Source organism: Capra hircus, chromosome 22 (genome assembly GCF_001704415.2).
Source record: "Capra hircus breed San Clemente chromosome 22, ASM170441v1, whole genome shotgun sequence".
In the NCBI taxonomy this organism is placed as follows: Eukaryota; Metazoa; Chordata; class Mammalia; order Artiodactyla; family Bovidae; genus Capra; species Capra hircus.
In genome coordinates, this window is record NC_030829.1 from 1,758,816 (window position 1) to 1,782,547 (window position 23,732).

General features: G+C 44.3%; 1 protein-coding gene across 4 annotated transcripts in view; it reads right to left on the bottom strand.

Annotated features, from left to right (window-relative positions):
* The window catches only part of SLC4A7 (solute carrier family 4 member 7), a 124,682-nt gene extending 101,688 nt beyond the window's left edge, over window positions 1-22,994 (bottom strand). For all 4 annotated transcript variants that reach the window (XM_018067218.1, XM_018067222.1, XM_018067219.1 and 1 more), the window contains exon 1: window positions 22,757-22,994. In XM_018067218.1, coding sequence (XP_017922707.1) covers window positions 22,757-22,804 — 48 coding nt within the window. In that variant the 5' untranslated portion in view covers window positions 22,805-22,994. The remainder of the gene's footprint in view (window positions 1-22,756) is intronic.

Sequence of the window (23,732 nt, forward strand, 5' to 3'; positions counted from 1 at the left end):
AATAAAACTAAAACTGGTTTAAATGTACAATTACCAATGTCAAAATATGGCTTAAAATAGTAAATTCGGATATATTTAAATTCATGCTTTCAGCGGAAGTGAACTCCTCTCTCACTGCGTCTAAGACACTCAAAACCAGTGCAGGGTAATTTCTCTCACTCCAAAATCTCGTCTTCTCTTTCGAATCTTGGGACCTCTTGCTCTCTGCTCCTTGGTTCTGTGGACAGGGCTGCAGGGTTTGGGGCTGACACTTCTCTGCTGTGGGCAGTCTCGTGAGTTGCAGGATGGTCGGAAGCATATCTGGCCTCTACCTTCTCCACAGCAGCAGCACACATAACCCCTACGCCCCACACTGTGACAGACATGATATACCCAGGAATTGCCAAAAGCCCTTTAAAAAGTGGAAACACACCCAACACGCACCCCCAATGAGAACCACTGCTTTAGAAATAACCGGGAATTGCTACTCACTTTCAGCACTTCAAGACGTTGTGAAGAAAAAAAAAAAAATTACCAGATTCTTCCTCATAAATCACCATGAACTCAGACATAATCCAAAGGCTCATCCTTTTATAAAAATTGCATTTAGCAATGAACTCTATAGGAAGAAATGCATCTCTAACTTGAATTTAGTTTTACTGAAAGCTACCTGTTCTCAGTTTACAAACAAGCCAATGATGTCATGTGGATAATTTTATTTTTAAAAATATTCCTACTGTAATTTCAATATAACATTTTCAGCTAAATGCAGGATAGTCATGTTTTTATAAGCATAATTTTGAAAGCTTACAGAATGAATCTTCAGGTTTTTTAAATGCAGCGCACCTCCACCCTGGATCATCCATACCGACTAAAGACACTGGAAAAACCATTATAACCTGTCCTGTTTGTATTTCACCACAACACAGTTTTTGGTTAATCTGCTAAATTAAAATTCATAGTCCTACCCTACATGGAAGGATGCAAACTAGACAGTCAGTTTGACAGGAAAATAAAAGGAGGGTGGTTGAAGTAGAAGCAGAAATAATAAGTGGTTTCCAGTGGTGCTTGACAAGGAAGCCGTGTGTCAGAGAATGAAAAATAAAGACAAGAGGCAGTTGTTTTCTGTCCTCTCTCTGAAGCTCTGCTTCAGCTTCTTCCTGGATCCCAGCAAAAACTCTACAAACTCAGAATAAGCATCTAAGACTTAAACTTGTAAAGACCACAAGTTTAGATATATCTCTGACACCAGGCAACCAAGAGAACCCTGCCTGGAACACACGAAATTCCTCCTACTTGTTTTTACTTACTCGGATAAAAGCCGTCATTTACAAAACAGCAGTAATTTAAGATTTTAAAATTTAAACACTGCCAAAGGTTTGTTATGCAGGTAAACTGACAGGTCTTTACCAATTACAACAAATGGCTCTTGCCATTTACTCGTTGGTGTCAGGGGCTTCCCTGGTGGCTCAGAGGGTAAAGAATCTACCTGCAATGCAAGAGACCCTAGTTCAGTCCCTGGGTTGGGAAGATCCACACTGGAGAAGGGAATGCCGACCCACTCCAGTATTCCTGCCTGGAGAATTTCATGGAGAGGCCTGGTGGGTACTCCTTGGCATTAGCTCTTTTTAAAGAGTCAAGATGATGTTTACCTTTCAAATTACCCAAATCTGAATGAAAATTAATTCACCAGTCGTACTCACGCTCAATAAAATATAACCCAACGTTAATCATTTTTAGTAATTCCTTCAAACAAACCCATGGTCAGGCATTTTGTTTCATATTCTCCCAATATTGTCCATATTTGTTCTCTAATAAGAGAAACATTGTATGGAGTAAAAACAAAACTTCCTTACAGGAGTAACTCACTCTATGCTTACAGAAGGCAAAGGAGTAAAGGAAAACAGCTTGGAAGTCATCAAGATAACATAAGAAATCAGAGATTGGGGCTTGGATTATCTCTTCTTCCCATATAACTAATGTGCACAGTGATCTGATTTTTAAAAGGATAAACTGAAGGATCAAGACCACAGAAGAAACTGCACCAAATGAGAGATTTCATAAAAGTTTTGGAAGAGGGAAAGCGGATGTAGGAATGGTTATTTCGTCTGGAAAATAGACAGTAACCTAAATATAGTGATGGAAGAAATGAGGTAGGCCACAGAAAGCAAAGCATGTTTAATTAATTAAACACTGCACAAAAATTCATTAAGTAGATTAATTTACATATCAAATCGTAACTAAATATCACATACTAAAGTGAGAAACAGTCTCTAATTAATAACCTAAACCAGGAAACGATCTCTACAAATTGTATTAGCATAAAGTTTATTGAAAACTTTATACCTATACAAATATGATACAATTTGTCAACTAGCTCATTTTAGCTGAAGATAAAACAGTAATGGGTATAGGTTCTAGATCCAGATCACCTAAACTCAAATCCCAGCTCTTCTGCTCACTAGATGGGCAAGTTATAACCTCACTGTTGCTCAACACCCTCATTTGGAGAATGTGGCTAATGACAGTGCTTTCAGCTAATAGGCTATAGAAATTAAGCAAGATGAATGCAATGTGCGTAGAAAAGTTCCTGGCACAAAACAAGTCCTCAGCTAAACATTACTAGTACCATCCTACCACAGGATCACCTTTAGTTTTGTCTCACCAGAAGGAACTGGTAACAAAGACTCTCTCCTTCGGCCAAATTTCAGTAGTCCTTACACCCCCACGACGGCCTCCATTAAAAAGAAGTCTGCTTTACCATTCTTTAACAAGTGTCGCTGAATGATTTTTTCTGTAACAGATTTTTTTTTTAACACTGGAAGCCAGCTGAAAAGGTTCTGCATTATTCCAGACAATGGGAATATGGTGCTGAAAGGCAATACGGAAAGAGACAGACTTAGTAGAGATGGCTAGGACGCTGGACTTGGTGTATGGAGAGGGACTGGAGAGTCACAGATAACGCTCGCATTTTCAGATCTATGTAACCAGAGAGTGGTACCCTTCACTGAGGTAAGAAATGCGGAGAGCAGGAACGCTGTTAAGTTCTAAACATGTGAAGTCTCAGCTGAGTTATCCAAGTGGAAATAGCAGTGGATAGGGCTCCCTTTTGGCATCGTCTACGCACTCCATAGAGAAAGTAGTAGCACTTCCTAGGACTGAGGGGAGAGAGGGTACAGTCTGAGAGCAGGGAACGTTCAGTGTACCCAATGCAGAGAACAGCAGGCAATTAGAAAGACAGGAGGCATTTTCTGTCTTTAAGGAACCAGAGAATGGTATCAACTTGCTTTGAGCAACCTAACACAGTTAAACTGATTGACAACTAGGGACTTCTCGAAATATTTAATACTATCAGACATGATAGTATTCTCCCTCAAATAAGACAGAGGCTGGCTACAGGCCATGCAAATGGGGGGTGGGGGTGGCAGGGGGGGCGCGGAGGTAATGGACCTTTAAAAAACTCAGGGGGTGAGTAGTAAGTGACTCAAGAGCCTCCAAGTTTAAAGAATAAGAATTACAGGATTAATGGAGTAAGAGAAGAAAGCTTTAAAAATAAAAAAAGGTGGGGGGGAGCTCGTGCTCAGACTTCAGTATCTAAATTTAAGAACTCACTTAAACGAGCTCCAGAAGATAAGGCCATAGGCGATGAGCGTTACAGAACGGAAGTAAGGGTCTTGCTGCCAGATGAGCAGATGACACTGCTCGCCCCGCCTGACCACACCAGGCCTCTACCTGAGGACCCCACAGAAGACTGAGTCGGGGCCGACGCTTACAGCAGCTGAGAGAAGACCCCCAGGCAGCAGGGAGGACAGCGCGGGTGCTGGGGCCACACCGCACCTCCGAAGAGCAGACCCGCCAAGGCAGTGAGAGGAGCCTCTCCACGGTCCTCTGGGCCCGGTGGCTCAGCTGGTGAAGGACCCACCTGCAGTGCAGGAGAGCCGGCTCCAATCCCCGGGTCAGGAAGATCCCCTGGAGGAGGAAACGGCAACCCACTCCAGCAGTCTTGCCTGGAGAATCCCACGGACAGAGGAGCCTGGCGGGCTACAGTCCATGGGGACAGCAAGAGGAGGATACCAAGCAACTACATCACCAGCACGGGACTCAGCAGGAAGAGGGGAGCAGCTGGCTACATCATCAACACGGAAAACCATCAGCTTGTAATCAGAAAGATGGAGGCTAGATCCACTATGTATATCCACTACAAACATTCCCGTTCGTATTAAGAAAATGACACCGTTGAGCGCAAAATAAAAGGCATCCTCTGTTTGTTCTGCGAGCATTTTCCACAGCACCAAGATGGATATTAAGGGCATGTTCTGTACCAGCTTGAGAGCCAGACATCCTGGTCTGAGCTCCGATTCCTCCATTCATCAGCAGCGAACGTGCAGAGGCCTCACCTTCCTCATCTGCACAGCAGGAGTGCCGCTACCCTACCTCATGCGCTGACAGCGTTATGCTCTAACACTGCTCACAACACACGCACACATATTCAGCTCAACTATCAGCAATAAATAAAAAGCTTAAACATCATAAAAAGTAAGCTGTTCAGAATAACAGAAATATGGACATCACCCTAATGTACAATAAAAACTGAAAATTACACAAAATCAATTGGTAAAGTGACTACCACTTTTAGATATCTCTATACAGATGCTATTTTTAAATTTTTATACTTTACAAATACATATCCTGTGAAGTCAATGAACTTTCATAAAGTCAGTCTTTATGGAGAGCCTGTCTTAAGCTTCTCAGGCACCAGTGAAGGCACCCATCTACAGAATGAGATGGAGAGACTGTTCACCGTGGGGCAAGTCTGGGGCAGGGGCTGCAAACACAGCAGTTAACAGCACAGAAAGAGAAGGCAAGAACAACCATCATCTTCATGCTTTTATTTTCAAAAGCCCTGGCAAGTATGTGAATGAATATCTTTCAAAAGTTTCTGAAGAAAAACAGCAGGTAACAGCTTAGGTGTTTAAATGAAATATATATGGGCCACAGATTCTAACTAAATATGAAAGAAAGCGCAACAGTAGAAAGGGGGGAAAGGGTGGTGGGGATGATAAGCAACTAAAAAGCCTCAAAGTTCAAAGAAATAAGAATGATGTGAATATATTGGTTACCAAACCACATGAATGACCCTATAAATCAGAAACGGGCATAAATTCCTATTATAGTTTCACTGACAACTTCTCTAACAGTCATCAAAAACTCAAACATTGATCAGCCTTGAAAACCTCTAAAGGGACTCACTTCTAGAATGGCCTACATAATTTTAGAGGACTTCTGATAAGATGACAGACATGCCTAAACACACTTACACTTTTCAAAAACCTAAACTTCAATTATGTGAAATGGCTTTCACTACAACCACCTTCACATTAAAAACAATTTATGCGATCAACAATTAAAAGTCATTGCTATGGTGCCAAAAGTGATGACCAACTGGCAGTCTCTGAAAAAGACGAGTCTTATGCAGCCTCCCAAAAGTAATTTAACTTTTTTTAGAGATAATCATTTGACTGATTTGCACAGGAAAGAGTTATAAGAGAGTAACTTCATATTTAAAAATATTTTTATTACAAAAATAATGTATACTCTATGTAAAAATTTTGAAAACTAAAATATAAGAATCTACCTTCAAATTCCAAGACATACTCAATATTTACTCTATTTCAATACTGAATATTAACAATATTAGAATTAGTAATACTGAATATTGAATTTGTATTCCATTAAATAAACACAAAAAACTAAATCATACAGGAACGTATTTTATCTAGGCTTTTCACTGTCAGATACTTAATCTGCAAATATACTCAGTTTTACATTATGGTCATCTCTAAGGATTATCCAATACAATAAACAAATCCAGTTTCCTTCCAAGCCGCTTTTAATTCAATGTCATTAAGCATCCATGCTTCTCATGTCGCCTCTTATAAAACCTCAGAGCAGTTAATCTGCTGTATTAACAGAGTCCTGAGTCAGTAGCTTAGGCAAGACCTCTACAGCCTCTTCCATATAGGTCCTTTCCAAGTGATCTTCTCATTAAATATATTGCTGTATTTCAGGTACTTCAGAATCAAACCAACCAACCAAAGTCTTTCTAATCACAAGCCTCAAGGATTAGTTGATGACAGTCTGAGAATGAACAGAGGAAAATCCGCTGGCAGTTCTTCCTTCTCATTACACTTCATTTATTATATACAGAACCAGCAGGCTATGGCAAATGAAATATGAGGCTAAATCCTCCAACATAAAAACTGCTGATGTAGCATTAATTTAAATAAGCCAAATAAGTGTTTAATCTAAATATTTACTTGCATATGTTAAAATTTTAAATGTGAAAAGAGTAAATGTTATTCCTAAAGGAATGCAACCCAGTGCTAATTTATATAAATGGATTTTTTTAAATTTATTTACTAATTTTTGGTGCACTAAGTCTTTACTCAGAGAAGACAATGGCACCCCACTCCAGTACTCTTGCCTGGAAAATCCCACGGACGGAGGAGCCTGGTAAGCTGCAGTCCATGGGGTCACTAAGAGTCGGACATGACTGAGCGACTTCACTTTGACTTTTCACTTTCATGCACTGGAGAAGGAAATGGCAACCCACTCCCGTGTTCTTGCCTGGAGAATCCCAGGGACGGGGGAGCCTGGTGGGCTGCCGGCTACGGGGTCGCACAGGGTCGGACACGACTGAAGCGACTTAGCAGCAGCAGCAGCAGGTCTTGACTGCTCTGCACCGGCCCCCTCTAGCTGCAGTGACTGCTGTGCGGGCGTCTCGCTGCGGAGCTGGGCTCCGGGCCCTGGGGTGGGCAGGCACTGCGCGTGGGCTCAGCAGTGGCACCTGGGCCTCGGTGCTCCACGGCTGTGGGATCCTCCAGACCAGAGACTGTGCCTACGCCCACTGCACCAGCAGGTAAGTCCCAGAAATGGGATTTTCTCTTTTTTTTGGGGGGGGGGGGAGGGGGGGATTTTCTTTTAAAACCTTTTCATAACAACCCCTGGGAAGAAATATGTTTTTCATCACCAGTATACACATGTATCTGTTTCCATGTCTACATACTGTATACATAAAAACAAAAGTTCCACAAAACAGTATTTGCCCTTACTATTGCATTGTTATTTTCTATTCCTCTTTTCTTTTTTAATGCTGTGTTAATCCACTGGTTGTTTTTGCAAACCACTAAGAAGTCACAACCTACAGTTTGGAAAACAGTGAGACCATTCAAAGGCAATGAATACGCAGACCACCCGCCCTAAATTTCAGATGCTCCCCCACTTGGAATGGTTCAATTTAACAGTTCAATGTAACAGTTCCATTTTACCGTGGTACTAAATAAGACACGTCTGGTAGAAACCATACTTGCACTTTCGAGTTTCAATCTCTTCCCAAGCAAGAGATAAGCCTCCCTGCTGAGGCTGCGTGGCCACAGCTCCCCATCAGCCGCCCGATCCTGCTCAACATACTTAAAACCGTCCTGCACCCAACCATTACACTTTCCACCTTCAGCACGGGACTCAATAAATTACACGAGATAGTTTTCAAATTAGGTTTGAGACAGATGACTATGCCCAGCTGTAGCCTAACTGTGACGCGTCCTGGGCAGACCTCAGGGGGCAGGGCCAAGCTCTGTGTTAAATGTGTTTCCAACCGAGGATATTTTGAACTTATGATGGGTTCACTGAAACACGGACCCATCGCAAGTCGAGGAAGATCTATCTGTTCTTTCAAAGCTGGACAAGCACAGACTCATCAGAGTTTTAACTCCAGGGCTACTTTGAAAAGAAGGTGACAAGAAACAGAGGAGTTTAAGCAAGTTAAAGCTGTGCTTCATGACCTACGAAGTGAGTAAAACATTCTCACTAAAGACTCCAGACCTGCACTCTCTAAATCACAGGTCGTTTATTCACTTCAGACAACAAACTAAGGTAAGAGCTGTGATACTACAGTGGTTCAAGGCCCTTAAGCAATAACTGGCCCCACCCACAGGCCAAACAAAGCTAGTCCACTGGTGCTCATCATTACAGCTAATGGTGATTACCAGATAATTCTCTGTGGAAAATGTTATCATTTTGGCTCTCTACAAAAATGTTCTCAATGATCATGATGAACTCCTCTATCAGATGCCTCTCTCGGCCTAATCTAGGTATACGGTGCTGACGCTACCCCCAGCGATCTGCTGAAATTCACTACCACCCGACTGTCACCTCAAACTGCCCCATTCGAGGTTCACAGCCATAACGGCAGTAGCAAGGGATAACACACAGAGAAAACAATTCCTCATGGCTAATCCACTCAATATTTCAGCACTTAGCCTTTTAAACCCATTTATTGCTAAATCAATTTCATCAGCAATAACAGCAAAGTAAATTACCATATGAAAACTGAGTAGATGCAATTATGTAAAACACACAACTGGTAATTTTTAACTGTGATTTAAAATAATGCAATTTAATCTAAAAATCCTTCCCCCACCTTACTGCCCATCCTCCTCATCACACCTTTGATTTCTAGTCAATAAAGTTACTTGTATGTATTTATATTTTACCTCTATGAAAACTGTCTTTAAAATAGATCCGAAGTAGTTTGGAAAATATAGGTAAGGAAACATCAATCTCAGCAAAGAACAATTAACTTAAAAGTCCACGGTGACATCCTTAAAACAAACTGTGTTATACTTTAAAACTCCCATGAGAATTCACACATTTGTAAAACAGAATGGAAACTTGGCTGTTTAAACTCAATAAAATTCAGTGTTACATAGCTAATCTGAAAATTCCTAAATATCCCTAAGTGGTTTAACTACCCAATGATTTGAATAAATACACACACACATATAAAATTGAACGTGTGCATACACTTGTATGCATATACGTGCAAGCTGCACTGTGCTTAAGTCGCTCAGTCGTGTCCGTAGCCACCAGGCTCCTCTGTCCATGGGGCTTCTCCAGGCAACAATACCGGGGGGGGTGGCCATGCCCTCCTCCAGGGGATCTTCTCAGCCCACAGACTGAACCCAGGTCTCCCACATCGCAGGCGGATTCTTTACCATGTGAGCAACCGGGGAAGACCGTAATGTGCGTATGTATATGCAAAACAAAATTCAGAACATTCACATTAGTTAAAACACATTCCTGTTATTTCAGTTTAAAGAAAAAAATGACAATTCAATTTAAGAAGAAACTATGAACCCTTAATAAAGCAAAATTTCTTTCTATCATGCTTCAGCAGACAAACTAGGAGCCATCTTATAGATACTCTGCCAAGCAGGTGCCATTTCCTTTTGCACTGTAACCCCCTGCAGACTAAATTCTGAAATCCTGCTGCTGCTGCTAAGTCGCGTCCGACCCTGTGCGACCCCATAGCCGGCAGCCCACTGGGCTCCCTCGTCCCTGGGGTTCTCCAGACAAGAACACTGGAGTGGGCTGCCATTTCCTTCTCCAATGCATGGAAGTGAAAAGTGAAAGTGAAGCCACTCAGTCGTGTCCAACTCTTCGCAAGCCCATGGACTGCAGCCCACCAGGCTCCTCCATCCATGGGATTCTCCAGGCAAGAGTACTGGAGTGGGGTGTCACCGCCTTCTCCGCTGAAATCCTAAGTAACAAGAAAATACAGTAAAATCTCTTCAAGGCAGAATTAAGCTATCCAGTAACCCCTGCAATCTATAACAAGCCAAGAATCAGAAGACCATCCATCTCAGGTGGTAAACTCTGTGCCAGAATGATGTAACAGAAAGACCTTCCCCATTCCATTTAATAATTACGAGGTTTCACTTGTTATCTACAACAAATCTACAGTAGATAAGAAATTCAAGGACAAAGAAAATAATTTTAAAAGATAAGATTAAAAATACCAACAAGCATAAAGCTAGTTAATGATCAGTCAGTCAGTCAGTTCAGTTGCTCAGTCGTGTCTGACTCTTTGTGACCCCATGAATCACAGCACGATAGGCCTTCCTGTCCATCACCAACTCCCGGAGTTCACTCAGACTCATGTCCATCGAGTCGGTGATGCCATTCAGCCATCTCATCCTCTGTCGTCCCCTTCTCCTCCTGCCCCCAATCCCTCCCAGCATCAGAGTCTTTTCCGATGAGTCAACTCTTCGCATGAGGTGGCCAAAGTACTGGAGTTTCAGCTGTAGTATCAGTCCTTCCAATGAACCACCATGGTGGCTCAGACGGTAAAGCGTCTGTCTACAATGTGGGAGACCTGGGTTCGATCCCTGGGTCGGGAAGATCCGCTGGAGAAGGAAACGGCAATCCACTCCAGTACGACTGCCTGGAAAATCCCATGGACAGAGGAGCCTGGTAGGCTACAATCCATGGGGTCACAAAGAGTCGGACACGACTGAGTGACTTCACTTCACTTTCCAATGAACACCCAGGACTGGTCTCCTTTAGGATGGACTGGTTGGATCTCCTTGCAGTCCCAGCGACTCTCAAGAGTCTTCTCCAACACCACAGTTCAAAAGCATCAATTCTTTGGCGCTCAGCCTTCTTCACAGTCCAACTCTCACATCCATACATGACCACTGGGAAAACCATAGCCTTGACTAGATGAACCTTTGTTGGCAAAGTAATATCTCTGCTTTTTAATATGCTATCTAGTACTCTTGCCTGGAAAATCCCATGGACGGAGGAGCCTGGCAGGCTGCAGTCCATGGGGTCGCTAAGGGTCAGACACGACTCAGCAACTTCACTTTGACTTTTCACTTTCATGCATTGGAGAAGGAAATGGCAACCCACTCTACTGTTCTTGCCTGGAGAATCCCAGGGACGGGGGAGCCTGGTGGGTTGCTGGCTATGGGGTCGCACAGGGTCGGTCACGACTGAAGTGACTTAGCAGCAGCAGCAGCAGGTTGGTCATAACTTTTCTTCCAAGGAGTAAGCGTCTTTTAATTTCCTGGCTGCAATCACCATCTGCAGTGATTTTGGAGCCCCAAAAAATAAAGTCTGACACTGTTTCCACTGTTTCCCCATCTATTTCCCATGAAGTGATGGGACCAGATGCCATGATCTTACAGGTGACAGAAGCCCAAAGGGCCCTGGGGCGGGGAGGAGCCTTGTGTTCCATTATGGGATCTGACAGACCTCCAGGGGCACAGGACCGAGCGAGCCACAGGACACTGCGTGGCCGCCACGGAGCTGCCGTGCGGGGACAGCCCACACACATCTGGGGCCGCACATCTGCGTCTGCCGTGCTGCGAGGGCGCACACGTGCTCACAGCGAGTGGGAGGAAGACCAGGCTTTCTTAACACATGATCCCTCCCCACAGAGCTAAACAGAATCTCTCAACGTCAGGGTTGAGGAAGAGCTAAGACATTCTATGCCTTCAATCAATCTGTACACTAAGTCTTTCACAATATTGTTACGTGAGGTATTTTTTAAAACACAGGATAATTATTCACAACAAGTTTCCAAGGTCACATTTACCATTTTATATAGTATACTCTTATCTCTAATCATGAACAACCCCTCTAAGTATTATAATATCAATTTTACAGATGAGAAAAATGAGATTCAAAGATGGCAGCTGACCCAAGGCCACCTGATGGCAGGTCAGGGACAGGTAACCCACGTGTGTCTGAACCACAAGCAGTACCTGTTACTAAAGTTAAGCCACTTCCAAATTTTACCTTGTTCTGAAAAAGAGGTTTGGGGCTTGTGGTTATTTGGTGACTTTTCTATTACTGAATAAAAACAGCTCAATAAAATAAAATGAAAGACCAAATGAAGGCCAGCTTTAGTCTGAATGAATCCCTTATTCGAAGTTGGCCAAATATAAATAGGCTCATAACAGAACCTTATCCTGAGGATACTGCTAATGGCACGTGCAGAAATGGAAAAGGAAGTTCCTCCTGAACAGATTATGAGGTCATCTGGGAACAATTAAAGGAAAACAAAAATAAATACAGAATATAAAGGACTCTGAGTCAACTCACTGGTTAGTTATAGCACCTGCATAAACAGTGATCCATGGACTGCAGAGTTAGGAGACAGAGCCCGGAAAAGAGGGTCCGTGAACCTCAAAACTACCAAAATAAAGGCACATGAAGAGAAAATCCTATTATTGAGCAGTAATCTAAAGCAGTCACACAAATAGGCAATTTCATACCAATACATACAGCAGTTGGGATCTTCCCTGCAGCTCAGACGGTAAAGAATCTGCCTGCAATGCAGGAGACCCAGGTTCGATCCCTGGGTCAGCAAAATCCTCTGGAGAATGGCACCCCACTCCAGTATTCTTGTCGGGAGAACCCCATGGACAGAGGAGGCTGGCGGGCCACAGTCCTGGGGTCGCACAGAGTTGGACACGTCTGAGCGACTGACCCTACAACTGCTATAGAGTAGCTGGGGCATCCTGGCGGGCGCTGTGGTGAAGAACCCACCTGCTAAAGCAGGAGACATAAGAAGACTATGGGCTCAATCCCTGGGTCAGGAAGATCCCCTGGAGAAGGGCACAGCAGTCCACTCCAGTGTTCTTGCCTGGGAAATCCACGGACAGAGGAGCCTGGTGGGCTACGGTCCATAGGGTCACAGAGCTGGACGGCACATATGAGTAAATGAAGCAGTTAATATCGTATCTGGGTGAGATCCCTTTTCTTGCTATTGGCTATGATCTTACACTTTGAAAGTCACTGTTTCCATAAAGCAAATATTGAAAGAAATACTATACAAGGAAGAGACTCACTGTTTTCCAATAATCAATATAAATGTATTTCAAACGTCTAAAAATATCCTAAGAGTCATAAAACTTTCATTTTAATGATGCTTAATGCATACTTGCCAAAAATCCTAGCTCAAGTTTTAAAAAAATGGTAGGCACTCTTACTCTGAGATCAATCCAAACTATTTATTCAATATTCCCACTCAACAAAACAAAGGAAAGGAACATTCTATTCTCTTCTACTGGTAGTTGAATAAAGCAAAGCAGGAGCCTTTTTCTTAATGGTAACACTGTAAGTAAACAGAATTTATTAATTTACTGATTAAACAATTAACTAGAAATACATTCAGCTTCAAATCTATGAGTTCATGGGATTATCCTAACATTCATTCATTGGGCAAATACTCACTGACGGTCTTCTACAGAAACCCTCTCTGCCTATGAGTTCACATATATAACAGGAATCACTTTAGTTCAGTCACTCAGTCATATCTGACTCTTTGTGACCCCACGGACTGCAGCATGCCAGGATCCCCTGTCCATCACCAACTCCTGGAGCTTGCTCAAACTCATGTCCATCAAGACAGTGATGCCATCCAACCATCTCATCTCTCTGTTGTCCTTTTCTCCTCCTGCCTTCAATCTTTCCCAGCATCAGGGTCTTTTCCAGTGAGTCAACACTTCACATGAGGTGGCCAAAGTACTGGAGCTTCAGCGCCAGCATCAGTCCTTCCAATGAATATTCAGGACTGATTTCCTTTAGGATTGACTGGTTGGACCTCCTTGCAATCCAAGGGACTCTCAAGAGTCTTCTCCAACACCACAGTTCAAAAGCATCAATTCTTCAGTGCTCAGCTTTCTTTATGGTCCAACTCTCATAACCATACATGACTACTGCAGAAACCATAGCTTTGACTAGACAACATTTGTCAGCAAAGTAATGTCTCTGCTTTTTAATATGCTGTCTAGATCGGTCGTAGCTTTTCTTCCAAGGAGCAAGCATCTTTTAATTTCATGGCTACAGTCACCATCTGCAGTGATTTTGGAGCCCAATAAAATAGTCTGTCACTGTTTCCCCATCTATTTGCCATAAAGTGATGGGACCAGATGCCATGATCTTCGGTTTTTGAATGTTGAGTTTTAAGTCAGCTTCTTCACTCTCCTCTTTCACTTTCATCAAGAGGCTCTTTAGTTCCTCTTCACTGTCTGCCATAAGCGTGGTGTTATCTGCATATCTGAGGTTATTGATATTTCTCCTGGCAATCTTGATTACAGCTTGTGCTTCATCCAGCCTGGCATTTCTCATGATGTACTCTGCATATGAGTTAAATAAGCAGGGTGACACTATACAGCCTTGACATACTGCTTTCCTGATTTGGAAATCAGTCCGTTGTTCCATGTTCGGTTCTAACTGTTGCTTCTTGACCTGCATACAGATTTCTCAGGAGACAGATCAAGTGGTCTGGTATTCCCATCTCTTTCAGAATTTTCCACAGTTTGTTGTGATCCACACAGTCAAAGGCTTTGGTATAGTCAATAAAGCAGAAATAGATGTTTGTCTGGAACTCTCTTGATTTTTCTATGATCCAATGGATGCTGGCAATTTGATCTCTGGTTCCTCTGCCTTTTCTAAATCCAGCTTGAACATCTGGAAGTTCTCGGTTCACGTACCGTTGAAGCCTCACTTGGAGAATTTTGAGCATTACTTTCTAGCGTGTGAGATGAGTGCAATTGTGTGGTAGTTTGAACATTCTCTGGCATTGCCTTTCTTTGGGATTGGAATGAAAACTGACCTTTTCCATTCCTGTGGCCACTGCTGAGTTTTCCAAATGTGCTGGCATACTGAGTGAAGGACTTTCACAGCATAGGATTTGAAATAGCACAACTGGAATTCCATCATCTCCACTAGCTTTGTTGGTACCAATGCTTTCTAAGGTCCACTTGACTTAATGGGAATAGTAAGTGATTTAAAGATGCCCCAAAAAATGCATGGCTCAAAGTAGGCTTTCTCTGAAAAGTCAGTGACCAGTTCTTCACCAACTTAGCCACAGCAAAAACAAAACCAGAAGTCCCAGATGAGTGATTTACATCAATGTGACAAAAACGACATCCCTCCCCACCAGTGCTGCAACTGGAGGGAGAAAGAGCAGAATCTTCAGCGGAGTTTCCCTGCTTCATCTGAGGTGCTACAGTTCAGAACATCACTGAGGTGTACACTCAAATGGAAATATAAAAATACCTTCAGGGGCGGTACTCTCCTTTCCAAATTACTGCCTTCTGAAAGCTAGCTAAGTGGAAATCATTCCTTGGGTCTTATGTTTAACTAAGGTTTTAAATGCAGGGCTAGAAATTTCACACAGAACACGAGGAGGAATCACAGTTACAGAGGCGTTCTCCCAGGGCACGGCCACACGGCACAACCCAGGAGACACTGGTCGCCCAGCACACACGGCAAACTCAGGACAGCTGCGGGAGCGGCCCCCTGGACTGGGCCACAGGAAGCTCAACAGACGCCATCTGGGTACTGTTTTCTTCTTTATTCTCACCCACTTTTCTTCCGATTTTTCCTCTTGCCTGTGGAGTCACAGGGGACTAAGTCACCTGGCTTCCATGGTAGAGCCTCTAGCTGGCTTAGACTCTCCTAAGCTCCAACTCAAGAAAGAGAACTAAACAAATTTTAACATATATGATCTTCAATCGAAAGGAAGTATCAAAACCACAAAGGAAAAGTCTAAGTTTAAAGACACACAATGTATCTGACTACAATGCGGGAGACCCAGGTTCAATCCCTGGGTTGGGAAGATCCCCTGGAGAAGGGAATGGCAACCCACTCCATCCAGTACTCTTGCCTGGAGAATCACATGGATAGAGGAGCCTGGTGGGCTACAGTCCATGGGGTCGCAAAGAGTTGGACACGACTGAGCAACTTCACTTCACTTCACATGTCTGTATATATTAAAAAACCATAGAGCTACTTGCTTACATGTAAGGCACATTCATTTGTAACAGCAACACTCTCAGTCTCTCCCCACTTCCTACCTTCCACTGACTCCTCACTAATTTAAATCCCTGGATAGAAAGAAGCTGAAAGGGAGAAAGGATTAGGACATCAGTAATAAACAAACTCAAAAATTCCAAGGGATTCGAGCATTCAATATCATAATTGGGCATGTAATGTGTGATTTTACTGATAGACATCTATTGTTAAGTGGTACCTTTCTAACATGAAAAATTAAGTAGTTCATAATGCATTACACTGTATCGACAGATATACAACTCTTTCTCATGAAATAACTAGATGGGTATGTCAACCCATGACATAAAACAATATAAGAAATCATCCTATTTTCCTGAATATGTTTGCATGGTTCAAAAATCAAAGCTACATTGAAAGGTACACAGTGAAGCTTTGCCCCACTCTGGCCTCAAGTCCTGTTCCTTCATCCCCTGAATGGCAGTCACTTAAACTAGTTTTTTGATAATCTTTCCAGTGTATTTATGCAAATACTAGTAAGTACAAATGAAGTGAAAGTCGCTCAGTCGCGTCACTCTTTGCAACTCCATGGACTATATACAGTCCATGGGATTCTCCAGGCCAAACCACTGGAGTGAATAGCCTTTCCCTTCTCCAGGGGATCTTCCCAACCCAGGGATCGAACCCAGGTCTCCGGCACTGCAGGCAGATTCTTTACCAGCTGAGCCACCAGGGAAGCCCATGAGTACAATATACATTTTTTATTACGCTCCTTAGAGAAAAGGCATGAAATAGCATCTTCTGACCCACACCCTGATTTTTTAAAATCAATTTATTTGTGAGATCCCTCCACAACAGTACAAAAAGCTCCTCCTCATTCATTTTTCATAGCTGTGGTAACCTACTGTGTGGATGGAGCATAATTTATTCAACCAGGGCCCTTTCATGTTGCTTCCAAAGTACCTCCAGAGATGATACACTTTTCAAATCTCTCCTGTTACTATAACAAAGTGAATTATAAACACCACAGGATTTGCTGCCTTAGACCCGTAATAACACAGCGTATTAGTGACCTGCTCTCTGAGGGCCGGCCCCCACACTGCAGCGTGGTTTCCCCACCAGAGACGGGGCCTACGCCCGCGCAGTGGGAGCACTGCGCCCTGACCCTGGGCCCAGGGAAGCCCCGGTGACGTCCTGCGCGCATTCCCTAAGAACCGCCAGCAATTCCTGCGTCATGTGGCTGCATTCTCACCCCATTAAAGCTGAATGTCTTTATTACAGGATTTCTCAGAGCCTCTAATTAATCACTGTGAATCTCCCAGAAGTACAGCCTGTGACATTTCCCAAACTTGATTTGGCTACAAAATGGTTCTTTTGCAAAACTTTCTACAGGTACACAGTATTCTGGAAAATAAACTTTAGCAAATACTGGGGTGAATTTAATAATCAGTCATCTAGTTAAGCAAAACATAAACCTATGAACTTTCAAGAAAGACACAAAACCAAGCTGAGCTAATTTTTAGACTAGGCCTTGGCTGTTTTTCGAATTATAAAGTCCTTTGAAATCTAAATATAAGCTATTTGACCCTCTTCTAGAAAGTAACACACACAAGCTTAAATTTTTTCAGTTTCTGTGGATTCAAGGACCCCAGAGGCACTTCCACAGTCCCCATGGGCACATCTATTTTAGAAGCAATTTTAAATAGACTGCTGTATTTCTATGGCACCATTAATACCCAATGCTAGGACAGAACTCAGGGCACTTTTCACACAACGCTAATAAAAAAAATAGCAGAAAATTCACCATGACATGCTCCTTGGTACAAGTGAATAAAGCATACTCAAAGGGATCATATTTAACAATTAATGATACCATGAAAACTAAATTCTATTAAATAACTGTGGCAAATACTAGTATTACAAGCAGTTGTGGTCTGAATTTTACACGTGTCTCTTATTGTAAAAACATAAGTTAACAGAATTAAGAAATTTGGCCTTTAATTCATCTTATACAATATGTAATCTTTTCTGCGATTTTAAAAACACAATACATTAGACAGTTGCATCTACTAGAAATAAAATTCTGCAGCAAATCTGAACATGACTTTGTAAACGCCCAGGAGAAACAAAGACAATTCCGTGCTTTTTAAATGCAGAGCAAAGAATTCCCAAGCATGATTATAGTCTAGCAGCAGAAATGATTAGGAGAGAAGAGGTATTAATATTACACTGAAAGGTGATACAGGCAGGGCCACCACAGTTGGTTTGAGGGCGATTCAGAAGGGCACCGACAGGGGAGAACCAGCAAAGGCTGAAGCCCAGCCCAAGCTCCTCTCATCAAGCCTGATGCTAAGGCTGCAATTCAGACAAACGCAGCCCTGTAATACCCTCTGCCCTCCCTTGCCTGACACTTCCTCCCCCCAGAACCCCACCCACTCAAGGCAAATACTAAAAAGTGCTAAAATTTTGATAAAGAAGACATGTTTTCTAGATCAATAACCCAGTGGCCAAAGCATAGTAAAATGGAAACTTCTAATTTAAATTCTTATCAAAAATGTGTTTCTAAATGATTTATTTGAACAGAAACAGCCCCACTACTACTATGGAACTCAAAGGGAAGAGAGTCCACTATGCATACATTTGCTTTATTCCTTTTTTTGGGGGGCGGGTGGTGGTTATAGTTGAATACATTAATTCCTAAAGTGAGAGGAATTCTGTGTAAGCATTGTCAGTATTTTAACAGAATAAAGAATAGTATTGGGCTGAAAATATTCTGTATATAAAAGAACATGTACCAAACACAAAAGCATCAAGTGTTAACTACAGATTATGGGAAATTATGAGAAAAAATGATTTTGAGTGTCATCTTTTCCCTTCTTATGCTCTGCATGAGTATAAGCATCTTGCAAATTGTGAATCCATTTTCAAAGATACATCCACTTCCCAAGTTCCTAATGAGAGATGATAAACAAGTCAACAGCTCTCCAAATCGAGCACTCTGACAAAAAGGAGCAATGCAGTCCTAGAATCCAGGAAGGAGAAGGCTACACTGCCTGACACGTGAGGAGGATGACACCCAAACGACACGAGTCGGTACACCACTCTACAAAGAGAAAGAAAGGATATTTAAAATATTAGTGCATCTTCTACTTTGTCATGAAAGAATTGTGTTTCACCCTTCACTGCAGAATTTATTGCTCTGAATAAGCTTATTAAAATTCAAACTATGGCTAAAGAAAACGTAAAACACTTAAAAATATGCTTGAAACAGCCAAACTAGAACTTTTCTGTACCAGCATATCAGCTCCAGATAAAAATGTAAATCTATATCATAATCTCATTATATTCCTAAATAAAGCAAGCACTGAAAACCCGTTTGGCCACTCTGGTTTTAAACAGTCAATGAAAAGCATTCAGCCATGGAAGCAAAGAGTCAGGAACTTAGGAATCTGTCACCAGTCCAGTCTGCTGGCCCTCTGCCTTCAGCAGACCGCCAGCAGCAGCACCGTCAAATACTGTCAGGACACTACGCCACCACAGATCCCTTGATGGTGTATTATGATTATACAGCTGACCCTTGAACAATCCACGTGGATTTCTGTCCAAGAAATACATATCACAGTTCTGCACAAGCCACAGGCAGTTGAATCTGTGGACGTGGAACTGCAGACACGGAGGATTTTTGACTGCATGGAGGGTCGGCACTCTTAATCTCTGTGCTCTTCAAGGGTCAGGTGCAGTTACAAATAATCCTGAACGTCTCCCTAAAGTAAAATTCAATGAGTATTACTCAACAAAATACATGAAGTTGACTGCTAACAAAAACAGAGGCAAACTTCACTGTAAGTTATAATGTTGGTATAGCTACCCAGTTTGTACAGGAATCAAAAAATGTTCATGTTCACAGGAGGGCTTAAAAAAGAGGGTGTAAGTAGCTGATCTGTACGCATATAAAAACTGATGTTCACTGTAAAACTGAGAACAGTGTATGCATAAAAGTGGTAACTATAGAAGAAGTAGTAATCAGTAAGAGGAAGCTATCATGGAAATCAAAAGCCGCACTGAATAATCTATCATTTTAACCCTATGAATCACCTGTACGCTCCTTGATATAAAAGTCCCATTTTGTGAGCTGCAGATACTATCCAATTTAAGGTCACATGTGTACAAAATACAGTAAGAAAGAAAGGAAAGGAAAGCGGAAGAAAAACAACCCATTACAGGATGTTGACAAGTATCAGTACCACGGTTTTAGCACACCACACACCACTAAAACAACGCACCGGTTCCTTCACCACCACCCTACTCTGCTTTAGATTGTAACCTACGCAAGTAACTGCAGTCAAGCGTAACAAAACACTATTTTCATATCTTAAGTACTCTTAGAAGAAAACCGGTATACTTACCAGGCTCAGTTACCAAACAAAGCAATTCAATCCAACTCAAGTGTTCTCTGGTTTCAGCTGAACTGAGGACAGATTTGCTATTTCTCCCTTTTCCACACCTCCATGGATGGCGACCCAGAGACACCGACTACAAGGCCAAAGGGGAACTAAAAAGTCTTATCATGTGCCTGGGGGGCATGCTATCCCTAGAGCTATCCAGAGAGCTCCCCAAAGAGACTGCACACTTACAGACCTATCAATCACCTCTACTACCAATCATCTCTGAAGGCATACCAGGTTGTTAATATCTCTCATTTCTACTAACAACTACTTTCCTAAAAGTATTTCTCACAGGCTCATGAATGTATTCTAACTGGCACTCACTGATGGAATTAGCACCAATGCAAATACTATCATTGTGTCCACTACAATTGCCAAAATAAACTCACTGAGACTAGAGCTCTGCCCACCTTGTCTGACTGCATCCCCAGTGCCTATACCTAAGAGATACTTAATCGAAATGCAGTAAAATGGATGAACTTAGCTAACAAGTAACAGAATTCTGTTAACTCACGTACTGTTTACAAGAACAACATTTTCTAAAACCTGGGAACCTTCTAACAGTGCTATTTGTTGTAACAGGATTTAACAGGATGATGAGTTTTTGTAACAAAGCAAACAAAAATTGCAGAAAAAGTCAGACAGGACTGAGCACACAAGCAAAACAAAAATTGCATTTTTTTTTCCTATTAAGATAAATGACTTTCCTCTGTATCCCCAAACCATACTCAATGAAAATTATAGTTTTAAGAAAAGAAAGCTTGGAGCCTAAGTTATGAAACAGATGGGCTCCAGCTACAGAGTAACATAAACTGCTATCAATTCATTCAAAAATTTTTGCATAATTACATACTTAAGATGGCATTTTAGGAATAATCATTTTATTCTACTTTTTTTTTTTTTTTACTATGCTAAGCAGTTGGTTAGGCATTAGAGAAGTTACAACTGACAAACAGAAGCTTCCACTTTTTCTGCTTTCATTTACCAGGGGAAAATCAATGAGGAAAGGTTAACTCTGTCAACGCAAACAGTTCCTCTCTTCCCAGTTTTCAAGCAACAGTGTTCTCTGCTAACTTAAACCAACAACTTTCCTGTCCTCTCATTCTATTTTTAGATTGTGATAGCTTATCACCTTTGATTTACATTATCAATGTGTATATGGCTACTGCAGCCAAGTCTTCTCTTCCCAAGACTTAGGAGGCATACACTTCCAAACTGCTCCCCTGCCAAGTCATTAATAACAGCGGTTGATAATCCCCCTGTCCTCTGTCTCCCTCCCTTGAGCAGAGCTGTTTCTGTCTCTGTTGGATATTACAGGATGGGTTCCCAGTGTTATCACAATGAATGAAGGATTTAGTAAGGCAATGCATTATCACAGGCTTCCTTTGCTAGCTAAGAAGATAATATTTGAGAACACATCATAGTTTCTCTCCAGCTTTAAGAAAACGCTGAGGCTCTTTACCGCTCTGAACTAAGAGTCTGGAAAGGATAAATTTAAGAACACCCAAGTGCATCTGATACATGCTATAAGAGAAGGCGCAAAGCAATACATCTAAAACAAGCTTATTCAAAGGCCACACAAAGAATTACAATAGATTCCTTAGGACAGACAAGTTTCCAGGATTCTATTACCATCAGTACCAGTAATGTTCCAAAAACCACTGCTAAATAACTTCACTGGATACGTTTTCTCCATGTTTTGAGAAGTCATAGATGAACACGCTGAAATGATGAGTGGCTACTCTCCAGGGCCTTACAATCTCTAAAAGGACGGGGAGGTGGAATAAGTGAAATTCTTGAATAAGAATACATGAAAAGCAATTTTCCTGTTAGTTGTGAAAGACTGGAAAATTTTTCACTGCAACCTTTCCTCCTTTGCTGGAAGTAGGAAAATTTCTAACACCTCTCTGCCCTTTGAGTCACAGCCGCGGGGACCTGTGCATCCCCCACGAAAGCAGGAAGCCGTTTTCTCTAGTCTAGGCCCGTCGGGTATCCCAAACTAGAAGGCAGAACGCCCACCCTCAACTGCCCCTCACCCGAGACCACTCCGAGCTCCAGAGTAAACGCGCTCTTGCTGGGAAGGAGTAGCGCGCAGGGCTCGCTAGGAACACCTTCCTCTCCACGCTTGGCCGGTGGCAAGAGGGCACTCGGGCTCTCGCCAGGAGAGAAGGAGGCGCACCGGGCAGATCGGCGGCGAGAGGAACCGTGGCCGCCAAAGGCGGGCGGCTCGTCCACGCGGCCGGAGAAGTCCCGAAACAAAGCGCACGGCTTGCGGGCGGTGGGCAGACGGGGAGCTTCACCAGCTCCTCGCCGCGGCCTGCGGCGTCGCCAGGTGGGACCGCGCGCCTCCCAGGGGAGAGGGTGGGTTTCCCAGGGTCTGACCGGCGCCGAGATCCTCGGAGGCGAGCCCCGGGAGGAGAGAAGGCCGGGGAGGAGAGGAGAACGCCGCGAGGCGGAGGCGGCGCCTGCCGGGCTGCTGGGCCCCCGGGACGCGCCGCCGGCCCCGCTCCGGCCTCCCCAGCGCCGCCCGCCCGCCCCCCGCCCCAGGCAGCCACACAAAGGGGCGGCCGGGCGCGGCGGCGGCGGGGCCGAACCCGGGACAGCGGCCGCCTCGCCGCGCCCCCACCTTTGTCCGCCGCGTCCCGCGCCCCCGCCGAGGAGCCCGCCGCCAGCATCCTGCCAGTTACCCGGGTAAGGAGCGGTCTCATCTGCTCGCCGGTCCCGTCCGCCTCCATGGTCTGCCGTCTAGCCCGCTGCGCGGCCGCTCCGCTGTGGCCCCGTGCGCTCCGCCCGCCGCCGAGAGCCCGGCGCGCGAGGGGAAACGAACTTGCGCTCTGTCCGCGAGGCGCGCGCGTGGGGCGAGCCGTGCGCGCGAGACCGGGGCGCGTGCGCGGCGGCAGGCGGGCTGCCTCTCGCGGGGCCCGAGGCCGCAGCGGGTAACGTGGAGCGAGAACTGAGCCAGCCGCAGGCCCGGCGGGGGGCGGGCGCCGAGGATGCGAGGGGCGGGGCCCGGCCGTGACGCGCCGCGCAGGCTCCGCCCACGGCCTGCGGGCCCCGCGGGCCTCCGGACGCGCGCCGGCCCCGCGGCCGGGCGCCGGAGGGGGGCGGGAAGAGGCCGGCGGCGCGCGTCGCCGCCCATCGGAGGCCCTCGGGGCTTCAGGACCGTCTCCGCGCCGTGCCACCTCCTCCAGAGGCCTGCCCCTCTTTGTCAAATCTTTAGTGACCGAAGCTAAGCGTGTAGCTCATCTTTCCTCATCCGAGAAGGGGTGGGAGTCACCGCGGAGCCCACCTTCTAATCACGTTCCTCCAGGCGGGAGGGGAGAAGGTCGCCCCCTTCCCAAGGACGCTCACCGGAACCCCAAAGGAGCTAGGGGGTCAGGACTGCTCCCAGTTCTGCCAGAAACCCCAGCGGGGGCGGGGCGGGGGCGCGGAGGCGACGGGGTGAAAGAGGCACACCTCTGGCCAGGCGTCCTCGTGTGCTGGGGGCCCTGGCCGGCGCCGCGGCGGCCCCACGCTCGAGTCCGTCCTCTGGGGCGCTCCCACTCCGCATGGACAGCTCTCACTGCAGATAGTGAGGTGCTTCCCACGCAGGTCATTTAAGGATTGAGTGAATGTCCGTCCGTAAACGTGCCTGGCGGGTATCACGCTTATCATAGGCATTAC